This window comes from Schistocerca piceifrons, chromosome 2 (genome assembly GCF_021461385.2).
Source record: "Schistocerca piceifrons isolate TAMUIC-IGC-003096 chromosome 2, iqSchPice1.1, whole genome shotgun sequence".
In the NCBI taxonomy this organism is placed as follows: domain Eukaryota; kingdom Metazoa; phylum Arthropoda; class Insecta; order Orthoptera; family Acrididae; genus Schistocerca; species Schistocerca piceifrons.
In genome coordinates, this window is record NC_060139.1 from 1057887375 (window position 1) to 1057902297 (window position 14923).

General features: G+C 40.2%; 1 protein-coding gene across 1 annotated transcript in view; it reads right to left on the minus strand.

Annotated features, from left to right (window-relative positions):
• Nucleotides 1-3892: 3892 nt before the first annotated feature.
• The window catches only part of LOC124776116 (lens fiber major intrinsic protein-like), a 32919-nt gene continuing 21888 nt past the window's right edge, over nucleotides 3893-14923 (minus strand). Inside the window, exons 3-4 of the mRNA XM_047250958.1 lie at nucleotides 12002-12082; nucleotides 3893-4528 (exon numbers count right to left, since the gene is read on the minus strand). Coding sequence (XP_047106914.1) covers nucleotides 4361-4528; nucleotides 12002-12082 — 249 coding nt within the window. The 3' untranslated portion in view covers nucleotides 3893-4360. The remainder of the gene's footprint in view (nucleotides 4529-12001; nucleotides 12083-14923) is intronic.

A 14923-nucleotide genomic window follows, 5' to 3' on the forward strand; every position in this document is an offset into this window, starting at 1 on the left:
TCCCATTCAACTGGCAGCAGGTAGTGGATTTGTGAGAATCCCACAAATTCTAGGATGAGAAATCTTTAAGCGTGACACACTTTGAGGAGTTACATCAGGTCTCGAGCCATAGCTCACTGTGGACTGTGAGTACCGTTAGTTAAGATCGACATCTGTGTCTATGGAAACTATTTCAGTGTATCGACAAGCGCCAGCAGGAAGGATCGCAAGAGCAAAGAAGGCGGTGAGACGACGTCAGCCAATAGCCCGCTGACAAGGACCGCACCACGACAGGAGCGGCACCTATACCAATATCAGCGCCGCTCCAGCTAGCCTCGGCCGGACAGTATTAACACAGTACTAGGAGAGCACTACCGTAGCAGTGACGTGTGATCCATATGAGTTGCTAACATAGACCTTGTGTGCAGCGAAGAAAGTTACTTGTTTGCATGTCACCCATCGTTTGCTACACCGTTGTAAATTCAAAGTTAAGTATTATCAATTGCCAGCCGCGGTGGCCGAGCGCTTCTAGGCGTTTCAGTCTGGACCCGCGCGACTGCTATAGCCGTAGGTTCGAATCCTGCCTCGGGCCTGGATGTGTATGATGTCCTTAGGTTAGTTAGGTTTAAGTAGTTCTAAGTCTAGGGGACTGATGATCTCAGATGTTAAGTGCCATAGTGCTCAGAGCCATTTGAACCATTTTTTATTGTCAGTCTTCTGTTTTGTAATAAAAATTATTAATCTGATTTGCTTGAATGGCAGAGGATACTTCCCACTGTTCCCTGTGTTTGGGCTTCTTCTTGTTCTATTCGAGTATGGAGCACGGGAAGAATGTTTGCTTAATCGCCTCTGTGCATGCAGTGATACCATAATCCTGTCTTCGCGATCAGTATGTGAGCGATACGTAGCCGGTTGTAGTACATTCCGAGATTCTTCGGACTGAAACTTTGTAGGTAGCCTTACACTAGAGAGTTTGCATTTACCTTGAAGCTCCTGCCAACTAAGATTTTTAGAATTTCTGTGACGCTCCCCCATGGGTCATTCAAAGCTCAGAATGTTGAACACGTACAAGTAAAGCAACATGAATAGTCAAAGTTAATCGCATTTAGTACAGGTCCCACAAACTTGAATAATATTCTACTCTAGGTCATCCGATCGGCTTTTAAGCAACGGTTTTTATAGACTGGTTGTAGTGTCCTAATATCCAAGCAATGAACCGAATTCTGCCAGCTGCCTTACTGTGACTGATCCTTTGGGATCGTTCCGTTTCATATACCTACAATTTGTTGCACCCAAGTATTTGTAAGAGTTTACTGATTCCATTTGTGAGTCATAGTATTATTCTACGTTTCTTTTTTCGTTTGTGAAGCGAACAGTTTCACATTTCTGAGCATTTAAAGAGGTGACAATCTCTGTACCAGTTTGAAGTCCTATCAAGACTTACGTGAATATCTGTGAAGCTTTTTTCAGACAATATCTCATATACATGATTGTATATTATCTGCGTAAAGTTTTAGGTTACTTTTAGTACTGTCTGCAAGTTCATTAATGTACAACATGAACAGCAAGAGCTCGAACATCTCCCATACAGCACTCCTGATGTTACTTCTAATTTTATCATTGTCTCTCCTTACAAGGTAACATGCTGCTTCCTCTATTCCTATAGACTCTCAACCAAGTCACAAATTTCCCCCAATACCCCCTACGACCATGTTTCCAATCATTAAGAGTACGTGTGGTACTGAGTCCAACGTTTGTCGGAAGTCAAAAAACCCTGATCCATGATTTTCAAAACCCTTTTTTCGCATGGCCGATGTTTTCGGAATCTACGCTCGTTCGCATGATGCCATTCTGTTTGGGATACCTCATTATGTTAGAGCTCAGAATATGTTCTTGGATTCTGCAACATTCGTCAAGCATACTGAATGATAGTTTCGTACGTCACTTCTGTCACCCCTCTTGTAAACAGGTGTCACCTGTCTGGACCAGTTTTTTGTCTGAGGGACATACAGTTTTCTCAGTGCTACAGTCACTTCACGCTGCCGACGAGGAGCGACGTGCGCTCACTCGGTCTGCCGCTGAAACCTCAGTGAGTTTTCATAGTCGCTTGTCGTCGCAGTTACTCTGAGAGAAAACGAACACCGCCACTCCGGCAGTACCGGTTCTACATTTCTGTTACAGCCTCTAAACTGACGTGTAGTATCAAGAGCTCGTCTCAAATGCTTTTAGAGGTTCAAATTGCTGCGCAAAATTTTGTCGGTAGAAAACGTAGACTGAATAGGTATAATTGCGTGAATTACGTGCACCGTAATTACTTAACTTCAGTTCACAGCCACTAGTACCATCATTTCGGTGCTGGGAGTTTATTCCTGTACAAACTATAGTTAAATTTATGTCGTACCCTAAGAAAATATAACTGAGTAGTTATTTACGCTCAGCACGCAAGCGAGGATGCAAAGCAAGAGGGGTCGAGTCATCCGGGCGTCATGAACCTCCCCCAAAACATAACTTAGTAAACTTCCACTCATTTCACCTAGGTTCTGGAGAATAAAGTTGCGTGCCATTATTGACATATCAATCACGTGACGCATATTTCTCAGATTTTCAAATGCTATATTTCTCTGAATTGCAGTTTATTGTAAATTATTCTACATGTGTGTACAAATTATTATTATATTGACAGGTTTTTTGTGTAAATATGTGTCTTGAAGACAATTGTTTTCCCGATACGACGAATTACGACAGAGTACGTGAACACCTTATAATAGAGTCCCCGAGGGTCAAAACTGCAGACATGCATTTGACGACAAATACACCACAGCAAGTGTTCCGCGTGGTCATCGTTCACATGAAGACAGGCCTCAGCACAACTCCTCAACAACACCCGTACACATTCCAGTGTCCCAGGTGTGTTCTGAATACATTGATAACCACATTTTCCCAGGGTTCATCGACGCTATCAACAGGACTGGAATATGCTAAGGCTTTTAAGTATCCCCACGCAAACATATGTGACAGGGCAGTTCAGGGAGTCCAGGAGTCCACAGTACTGACGAGCCCTGAACGACACATTTGTTGTCGAAATGCTGTATACCTGTGTTTAGATATCGAGATTGATGATAAATTCAAACGAGTACAGTTGATCAATTTGTAACTTGCGCCACAGTTGCCGTGTTTCGAAATAAACGTAACTTTACACTGTGAGAGTTTTGTAACACTAGCATGACTGCACATGTGCATACGTCATATAGGGAAACCACTGGCTTCTGGAAATATCTTTAATACTATCATTTTATTGTTCTATTATCCTCTACTCGCCCTTTTCGTTTGTACCTATAATAATCAAAACTTGTACATGAAATCCTAGGCAACTGTGGGTTCCATCAGGTTATGGTGGGGACAGGGGTGTGAGTAAAGACCTGTTATCGCCAGCCCAGAGCCTAACCCTGGACTTGCATCTGTCACTGTGGTCTGTTGAGCTAAAAACTGATGAGTTAACACATTGCCTCTTTACTTTCTGGGACTCATAATCGTGATACGTTAGTAATTGTTCAATGGCTGGTTTCTCCATGAATTCACGCACACTGAATGGCTGTTTCCTACACAATGTCAGACTTAGCTTTGGGAAGCGAAAGTTGTTTTTTCTCATGAAGCTCCCTCACACAACTTGTAAGTCTGTCCCTCTCTCCCTTTTATATTTTTTTTATTTTTCTATTTTTATTTTTTTATTTGCTTCCTGTGTTAGTATTAGACAGTAATATTCCAAACAAACCTTATATGTGTCTTTTTATAATATATTTACATCACATTAGTTACAGTGTTACATTGATACATCACACATAACAGAAACACGGTTTGAAAAAATTATTACAGAAAAACATCATAGTATAAAGTTACATATGGCTCTACGGCCTGACGCAAGTCTTTCAATTGCACGGCAAGTACCCTCCACTGTGCAGTGTACAACTTCTAGCAAAGTACAGAAGTAGATACGGAATAAAATAAATATTAGTACGTAGAAGGCACTGAAATCTCATCGCAAAATGCGAGACACTATGTTCTTTTCTCTTATTTCGCAATTGTTGCTTCATCCTCTGCATTATCTTATTCGAAATCGTGTCTCTGGAACACGACACCATTAGCAGAGCCCAAGGGACCACAGCTGGTGGAAGAACTCGGCTAGTGAGGCCCGATGCTGCCTTCGGACGCCACACTAGACTCCAGACGCTCGTCTCTGGACCCTACTCTCTAGACCCTGGGCTCTAGACTGTAGGTTCTAGACCATAAGCTCCAAACCCTAGACTCTAGACTATAGGCTCTAGATCCCAGATTCTGGACTCTAGGCTCTAGATCCTAGACTCTAGGCTCTAGACTCCAGGCCCTAGAGGCAGACAGCAGGAACGATGCACTTGCCGCCGACTGGCGCCTTGTTGTCATTGCTGGGAGTGGCGGCAGGAGGGGCGTCGGCAGCGGAGGCCCGCCCACCCAGTGGCAGCAAGTAGAGCAGCGTCGCCGCGACGGAGCCGAGCAGCGGGCCCGCCCAGTAGACCTGCGGCAGGCAAAGTGGTGGCTCACAGCGCAGGACCATCTGTACTGGACGTCAGATCATTACGCAATACATTTCAAATAGTGGCATGCACATGGACCGTCAACAGGAAGGAGTGTCACCATCGAGGATCATGGGGAAGTAAATTGAGAAGTTCACATTGGTCAAGGGCAGGGTAGGGTGAGTGGGCGAGGTGAGGAGGGCAAGTGCTACCATCTGCTAACGTCACAGGCTAACCTGTTCTCCGCTTTTTTGTGCATTTGTGTCTTCTTGTTGTTTATATTATTGTCTGATTTCTTTTGCGAGACAGTGAAAAGGAGTGAAAAGGTTCCGTGAGACCTTGGATATCTTTCCTATGATTTAGATTTTACAACCCACGGACAAAGGAAAACTCTACCCTTCACAAATACAATAACTTAAATAAAGTGGCGTCTATAAATGAAGAGATGTGTTTCTGACACAGAAACATTAGGAAAAGTCCACATGGGTATGGGTCCGAAAATCCTTCGTTATGGAGTTACAAAGGTTTATTGTTAATGTTGCAGGTGATACATTAACAACGTAGTGGCCTCCTGCTTCATGCACGCCCTGAACCTATTGCCTATGGTTTGCGTTACTTTGTTGAAACTTTGCTCAAAACAATTTCAGATACGCTCCCTCAGAACATCGACATTAGGTACAGAAGTTGAATACATCAGGGGTTTTTAATGTCCCTAGATCGGGCAGGCCATGTACTGGATCCTCTGGACCAATCAATCGACAGTGGAGACTAAACCACATCCATAGGTGACATCTACAGTTACATCATCAAGTAACTGAAGGACCTCGCTTCTGAGAAACCATTGGTATATTTGCCCAGTAAGAGATGTGAGAAGATATGGGGACCAACAAGATGATCATGAAGGATTCTATTCTACACGTTGTTGCTGAACAAAAAACATCCAGAGGGCCTAATAACAAATGATGAGACCACCTGTGAAAAGGTGGGACTTCGCAAGACATGGCCTGCATTTCAGTAGGAAAGAGAAGGGCAAACTTGCTGGGATGATAGGAGATTCTTTAAGGGGCACTGAAACTCATGGGAGTATCTCTATTTTAGGCTAAGATCAGTGTCCAATGATTCAACATGGAATGAAATTAAGCTTAATGAGAAGCTCAGATATGCAGGTACTAGAGATGTCAGAATATCAGAAGATTCTCATAAAAATACACCGAAAAATAATATTTGTAGGTCACAAGATTCTCATAAAAGCAAAGTGAAAAAATAATGTTAGTACATTGCATCAGAATATCGGGGGATTAATAAATAAAATAGATGATCTCGTTTGTTTAGAAGATCTAGAAACTGAGGATGGAGTTGATATATTATGCATGTCTGAATATCATATAGTCACAGATATTGAAAATGGGCTTTCAGCACATGTAAGTAGAGACACTAAGGAGCGAGAGGAGTTGCCATATACATGTATGTTAAAATCTGCCATAGTGTCAAAAATTTAGAAACTACAAAAATTTATGTAGAGCTACATATAGAGGCATGTGCTTGTGAGCTTAAACTAAATAACAGTCTTTTATATTTGTTGCGACATATACATCCCCATTCGCAAATTTTCAGCTATTTTTGTAAAACTTGGATTCTTTGTTGTGCTGTCTGTCAGACAGAGTGAAACAAGTTATTCTCTGTGGAGATTTCAGTCCAGATTTTCTGAAAGAGACCGATGGAAAGCTTGTCCTTGAAGTATTACTTCGTTCTTTCAATCTGTCAGTTACTGATTTTTCTATATGGATGGTACAGGAAAGCAGCACACCAATAGATAATGTTTTTGTGTACAGGGAACCTGATGCTAATTTAAAATTTAACCTGTTTCATGATACTTTTGTGAGTATATATGACAATACTTTCCCTAAGAAAACTGAAATATAATTGTAAGAAAATATCTAAAAATCCATGGTTGATTAAAGGGATAAATAAATCTTGTAAACAGAAAAAGGAAATGTATATTATAGCTAGAAGGAGTAATAATCCACAAACAGTGAAACATTATAAAAACTACTGCGCTCTATTAAGAAAAGTTATTAAAAATTCCAGAAGTATGTGCATTATGTCTGAGATTAGCACACATGGTAATAAGATTAAAACAATTTGGAATATTGTTAAAAGGGAAAGAGGGCAACTGAGAGCACAGGAATACTGTATTTCTATCAAACACAATTAAAAGTTTGTTAACAAAAAGTTAGAAGTAGAAAACATCTTTAGTAATGTTTTAGTAGTGTTGCAAAAAAATAGGATCCAGCTATTCATTAGAAAATACCAGGCAATATGTGGAAGGGACAATACCTATTCAATTTCATAAAACTGAAATTCAGCCCACCTCTTACACTGAAATTAGGAAAATAATAAATTCACTGAAAAGTAAAAGCTCACACAGAATTGATGACATTTCCAACAGAATATAAAAGCTTGTGCCCAACAGATAAGTGGGATTTGTAGTAGTTCACTGAAACAGGGAATTTTTCCACATAGACTGAAATACGCTGTTGTTAAACCATTGCATAAAAAGTGGATAGGTCTGATGTTAACAACTACTGCCCAATCCCACTTCTGACAGCTTTATCCAAAAAATTTTAAAAAGTAATGTTTTCAAGGGTTGCATTACATATTTGTAAAAATGAAGTACTGACAAAATGTCAGTTTGGTTTCCAGAAAGGTTTTTCTGCAGAAAATGCTATAGATGCTTTCACTGATCAAATATTAAATGATTTGAATAACTGAACATCACCCATTGGGATGTTTTGTGATCTCTCAAAGGCTTTTGAGTTTATGAATCACAAATTTCTTCAAGTTAAGCTTAAGTATTGTGGCGTAAGAGGGACAGTGCACAAAGGGTTTAATTCATATTAACTGGAAGAATGCAGAAGGTTTAAGTGAACAGTACAGACAGAGTGCAAAAATCAGCAGCGTCCTCTAACTGGGGATGTATCAGGAATGGTGCCCTCCAGGCTCAGTATTGGGTCCCTTATTGTTCTTAACATATATTAATGACTTGTCACTCTTTATTCATGAAGATGCAAAGCTAGTTCTTCTTGCTGATAATACAAATATAGTAGTCACACCCAAAAATCAAGAATCAGCCGAGGAAATTGTCAATATTGTCTATCAGAAAATTATTAAGTGGTACTCTGCAAATGGACTCACTAAATTTTGAGAAAACACTGTATGTACAATTCTGTACAGTAAATGGTATAACACCACTGATAAATATAGACTCTGAACAGAAGTCTGTTTCTAAAGCAGAATATTCAAAATTTTTGCGTGTGTGCATTGATGAGAAATTGAATTGGAAGAAACACATTTGTGATCTACTGAAACGGTTAGGCTCAGCTACTTATGCTAAGAGGGTTATTGAAAATTTTGGTAGTAGACCAATCATTAAATTAGCCTGCTATGCCTATTTTTATTCACTGCTTCTATATAGGATCATATTTTGAGGTAATTCATCATTAAGAGAAAAAGTATTCATTGCACAAAAGTGTGTGATCAGAAGAATAGCTGGAGCCCACTCAAGATCACCTTGCACACATTTATTTAAGGAACTTGGGGTATTCACAGTACCTTCACAAACATATATTCACTTATGAAATTTGTTATTAATAACCCATCCAATTTCAAAAATAATAGCGAAGTGCATACCCACAACACTAGAAGAAAGGATGATTTTCACTATTGTGGGTAAAATCTGACTTTGGCACAGAAAGGGGTGAATTACGCTGCCACAAAAGTCTTAGGTCATTTGTCAAACAGCATTAAAAGTCTGACAGGCAGCCAATCAACATTTAAAAACAAATTAAAAGTATTTCTGCATGACCAATCCTTCTACTCCATAGATGAATTTTTAGATATGAAGTAGTAACTGTAAAAAAAAGTTAATTATATTGTATAAAGAAAACTTATGTTAAAGTGACATGTTCCGCATCGTTACAAAAAGTCGTATTCATGACCTATGGAACAAGTATTGTGATGTAATGTAATGTTATCAGGGTTACCGAATTCCATGCACTTGTAACGCACCAATCTGTCGTAGCTGACAACTCTTTAAATATAGAAATTGTATAAAATTTGCCGAAAAATAAGTCTTGCCTGTGGAAAGTAACTACCATATCGGTTTTTTAAGCCATCGTGAACAACGAGCGCAATAAATGCATCAAAAAGAAGGAGGGAAACCTTACGTTTAGTTGATGTTCGCTTCTGTGGGGTCTATTTTATGACAAAAGTGACATCTCTGGTGATGGCTCTGGCGTGTTAGGAACAAAACATCGATATTGGCCCCAGAAGCGTCGTCTGTGCCCTTCAGTAATGGTGACTTCCCCGTTAAGAACAAATCCTTGAACTTATGCGTGAACGGTTGGTCCTAGCGAGCATAAGGCACCAGCAGCCCTAAGATGCCGACACGGTGGCTCAGTGTGTTCGGTCAGAGGGTTAGCTGCCCTCTGTAAAAAAAAAAAAAAATAAATAAATAAATAAATAAATAAATAAATAAATAAATTGAGTTAATATATCAACGACGAACTGAAACGGGTGTCTTGCGACGTCCGTCCCGAGCAGATGCAACGAACTCAAACGAACAAAATTAGATTAAGAAAAAAAAAAGACTAGTTCAGGCAGGAGAAAAAGATGTTATTATACCTGAAGTTTTCCCAGAAACTTTCTTCCCCCTTTCCGACTCAGTATATGAGTAAGCAGGGTGTCTGACCACCATGTAGAGCACCCAGGTTGAGTTTCTCGTAGTGCCAAGGAGCTTTGCTTGTTAAGAGGAGTGGAAGAAAGTGAACTCATCTTCGTGAGGCCAGTTGAGGAGCCATTTGTATCTGAAGTAGCGACTCATACATCAGAAAAACGGACGGTGACTGGGAGAGCAGAGTGTTGAAGCCGTGTCACTCCATACCACTTCTAAATCATGCTCTCCGGAAGTGAATGACATGGTAGCCGACCAGCAGCCCATGTTCCCCTGCACTTGATCAAAGAATTATTTACCTTCTTCCTTGGCTTCATAATCTTCCTGTCAAATATCTCCTAGATGGAAACAATTACACATCTAGATATATGGACAACTTCAAAGGTTTGTACCCAGTGAAACCTCGAAAGCAGCTAACCTTTTTGGGTAAATTGCACTAGAAGATTAAGTAATACTGAGAATGGAAGTTTGGGCATGAAGGAGATCCTCTTGTTTCTAAAATAAAATTATCCTCTCTTCAAGATAACAACGACGGCAGGCATGAAGTATGAAGGGATGGCAGTAACAGCTACGGAAATGGCATCACGGCTATGCGTAAGAGCTACCCACAGGCTCGGCTTGAGTCCAACTCGAGCAGTGGACGACAAATCAATTAGAAGGCCAGCCAGTCGTGTTTCTAAACGTCACTGAGCCGTATATCGTCTCGTGCTACACCTTGTGTTTAGATTGCATTGGTTTTCCTTTTCTTCCCCTGACATGTTTGTTTGATATGTTGTCTGTCATTAAGTGGCTGCTCGGTTGTCTTTTCCCTCTGCTATCGATATCTGCGTTTTTGCTTCCGGGAAACTGCTATGGAGGAAGTGAGATCTTTGACCGGTTGTAACCTCGTGTTGTGGCGCGCAAGTAGGGTCGTTGCGCGCAGAGAGTGTGGTGGACACGGGAGGGCAGTGTGGCTCTCCAGCGCGAAGCAGGCGTGGTCGGTTGTACCGAGTCGCCACGTGATGTATGTCGATTGTGTGTAACGTGCGGGTCGAGTTGACGGAAGAGCTCCCCGCGTGTTGGTTGTATACAGAATCGCCTCACGAGTAGTCGCTGTTCATTTCGACTTGGTGGGACGTTAGCAAGCTTCTTTAAATCCTCCATTTCAACACTGGAGTTTAAAAGGAGACATCTAACATGGAGCAGTCACTACCCGTCAACATTGCAGAGAAGACGTGAACTCCGGTGACAGAGCGTATTGTCGCGTGACCGTGGCGTGTTGGGTACGCTGGCGACGCGTGCGCGGTCGGATGTGTGGATCCTTGCCATCGGAGATCGTGTACTGCCAGTTCGAGCATAATTGCAAGTTAAGTTCGTGGAAGGTTTAATCATTAAGTAATAATTTTGTGCAATCAGCGTCTCTTCTGCCTTGTGGCCTCCGGCGACCGGGTTTCTTGTTCCTGTCACCAGTGTAAATGAAGACAGTGATCTTTTCTCCTCCTCTCGTTACTCTCCGATGGGAGGTGTAGTTTTGGGCAGTTTAATTGTTTCGCTATTCTGTCGTGGGTTATGACTAAATTCGTGCTCCTTGTTGGTTGATCATGTGGTCGCTCATTCAGGACTGTGTGGTGCAATGTTTCCTTGCACGAGGGTAGCTCTAATTCTGTCAGCAAGTTAAGCCATCTTATTACAAGTTTTCGCTGGCTAAAAGTCGGTGCAGTGACCAGACAGAGAGTGGCAATTGTGCTTACGGGCGTATTTAAATTGGTCAGTATTCTGTCTAGCCTGAACATCCCTGAGTGGGGGTTTTGTGGCCGCCTTACACGGGTCCGTCATATCTGTTATGTTCTAATGATATTCCAGGACACTTTTGTTTAAAATTTTTTGTAAATTCCTCCAAGTTTGTAAATTCCTTTTATTGCCATTAATCGTGTGTTTGCTGAGATCTGTTTAATTTTTTTAATGGAGGTGTTGGTAGCTTCACTACCTCACCGTACTTTATTAACAAAGTTCTGTATTTACTTTAGTAGCCTGTTTACTAATGATCTTTAATTTTTTTAATTGTTGTATTGCTATAAATTACTTTGATTGGTGTTAGCGGCGTCTTTTAAAAGGTAGTTTATTGCCGTACTGCTAGCTTCTGTGTTTTTAAATTTTTTTTTAAACTGTTGTATTGCTACAAAATTACTTGATTGCCGTTAGCGGCGTGTTTTAAAAGGTTGTTTATTGCCGTACTGCTAGCTTCTGTGTTTTTTTAATTTGTTGTATTGCTATAAATTACTTGATTTCCGTTAGCGGCGTGTTTAAAAGGCTGTTTATTGCCGTACTGCTAGTTTCTGTAAGATACGAATAAAACATTTGTGAAAAATCTCAACTCGACAGTAAACTACTAGAAATTTGCCCCGTTTCCCAACTTGTGGCTTGGCTTGTAGTAACCGTAGTCACTGTGTGTGTCAGTCACATTTTAAATCATAGGGCCATCAAGCAAAGAACCTTCAGCCAACATGATCAGAATTGACTGCATAAGTCTCAGTGATTAGTTATCATCATCCACAGGGAAATAGACCACTTTCCACCACAATAACATATTAAGAGAAGAAATAGCTCATAATCTACAGCAATTTTAATATTCTGACATACCATTAGCTTTCTGCACCAAATTCTGAGCATCAGGGAGAATTTTCATGGTTCTGGTAATTTAGAAAGGACTGGAACTCTGCTATAATGCTATATGAAGAACAAGAACAAGAGCACTTGTGCTTACCCAGTGATAGGTCCAGATGCCCGTCCAGAAGGCAGGAGCCAGTGATCTTGCTGGATTTAGGCTGCCTCCTGTGTAAGGACCCTGCAGAACGATGTAAGAATTTTTTTGTTATATGTTCATCCTTGTGACCGATGATCTACAGGACTTCGGCAGTTCACTTACGTAACAAAATGAAACACTTGCAGCCATCGTTGTAATACAATAAAATAAAATAACACCGAAACGACAGGTGCAGGTGTTTTATTTTATTGTGCACTTAAGACTCGTCACCAGTAGGAAACAGGTGTGTAGCAGCAAATCTCATCACGTGATGTCTCAACAGGCGGTTCAGTGTGATGATTAGGAATCCCGATCTGTATTACGTGAAACGTACTTCTGTTAATACTAGGGCTATCCGGAAAGAATAGCCTCTGTTTTCGTGAAACATAGGGAGCAGTGGGGTGAATGGAAAAGTCGCTGCATTGACTTGCTTGCTATGTCAATGTGTTTAGAGCTGCGATAACAAGAGGGTCACACTGATTCTCCTCCTCCCACGGCAGCCATTCAAAATACCTTTTTATTTATTTAACACGATCTGTTTTGGGTCGTCGGGCTCCCTCTTAGATCGGACCAGGATTTCACACATACATTACATTTTTAATATCATAGTTACCAAAGATATATCAATGTATATGACGAATGATATTAAAATGATAAGAGTCTATATAGTGACTACGTAAGTAGGTTAAACTGACTATGAACAAATAAAGTTAATACTGACAATACTTGTACTACTCCTGTTGCTGCCACCACCACCACTACTACTACTACTACTACTACTAATAATGATGATAATGACACATGTAAAAAGAATTTGTAGTAGTACAAAACATATGTTTCCTGATATAGCAAGCTCTGGGGAAAGGAAATTTAAGGAGACTGCACCAGGTAAGAATACTTGGAAATGAGGAAAATCTGGTTGAAAAGAATGATATAAAAGGGCATGAGTAAATACAGTGACAATGGTAATCATTATTGTTGGTTTACTATATATGTCATTCTGTCTTCTTAAGCTGGAGATGTTACTCATTTCTCTAAATTACTGCGGGAAGTTATTCCAGAGTTGGATTCCTGCTACTGAGCAAGAATTCTTGAAAATGGCTGAACTATGGAGTGGGACGAAAAGGATTTTGCTCTGATGGGAACAGCTGTTTCTGCCATGTTGTTCAGACAAGAGCGTTAAGGTCGAGGAGAGATACGAGGGACAGTGTACATTGATAAGGCAGTAGAGAAGACAGTGTGAAAGAATCTATGTGCTTGTATGCACACAGCCAGGGTATCTGTGCATATGATGGTGAAATATCACAAAAGACTCGAAGACAGATATAACGAATATAGGCATTCATAAACAATTCCAGGCGCCACGTACTTTCCTGAGAAAGGGCTTCCAGAATAACATTGCTGCAATCAATAATTGGAAGTGTGTTTGTACAAATTTCTTTTTCAGGTTAAGATGGAAAAGCTTTTTATACTTCTGTAGGGCATGGACAGATGGTGATGGCTTCTTGCACATTGCTGTTATGTGCTCAGTCCAATTTAGATTTTCATTCGAAGGAGAGAAGTTGATTTTATCCTATGTAGGGTTAGAAGTTGTAGGGATTTCCTATAATTCGGGCTAATGAGCCTAAAATCACCAACTAGTACCGCTTCTTTGGAAATTATTTATTGGCTGACACCAGCTGGAACACCCATTTTGTGCTGTGAAGATGGCATGAAGAATGTTTTATAACAAAGTCTGTGGTGGTGGGTTTTCTCTGAATTTATTTCAGATCCATGTTAAACCGTGTACTAGAAATATATATTCACACTCTCAGTTCACCCAGAACATTCTACATAATTGGCTTGAGCTAGAAATTAAGCACAACTGGCCCCAAATACTCAGAACTTTGCAAAAAAGATCAAGATACAAACTATCATGGTGAACAAATGTGTTGCTATCATTCCACCTTTTAATTTTGTATTTACCTCAACTAAACTATAAACTGCAATGATTAAAAATGTCTGGATGTATAAATGTGTGTACATATATGTGTAATTTATAGTATGTAATCGGTTGGCTTTAAAATTTTTCGTTAAAATTTCCGCTGACAGTTACATAAAGCGAAAACGTATCCTATAGCCCTTTAATGAGTTCACTCTTAGACTACAAACATTTTTCTGTTATTAACGTGTTGCATTTTGCACATTCTACACATCATCTGTGCTCTGTTTACATCCTTGCTCAGCAGGAAATGAATTATATCTTTGTGTCTCTGATTAATGGGTAATCTTTGCATTGTAAATAAAAACATCGAATATATGGCAAATGTGTGACGCTCAACACTGACATTAAATGTTAGGATGTATGGCACAGTAATTTATGTACAGCTGTTTGCAATTTAGCAACATATACAACGACCTGCAAAGCCTTAGGAACCACTACAAAAAAGTCGCCATCTACTGAAACTTAAGTGAATACAAATATTTCACACCATATCTAAATACATTTAAGCACTTCAGTGTGTTTATATTAATGAAACAACTTATAAAACAGCACAAAATTTTTAAATATTGTTGCGCAGTGCGGCAGCAGATGACATCATGCAGAGCAAAACATCTACACTACTGGCCATTAAAATTGCTACACCAAGAAGAAATGCAGGTGATAAACGGGTATTCATTGGACAAATATATTATACTAGAACTGACATGTGATTACATTTTCACGCAATTTGGGTGCATAGATCCTGAGAAATCAGTACCCAGAACAACCACCTCTGGCCGTAATAACGGCCTTGATACGCCTGGGCATTGAGTCAAACAGAGCTTGGATGGCGTGTACACGTACAGCTGCCCATGCAGCTTCAACACGATACCACAGTTCATCAAGAGTAGTGTCTGGCG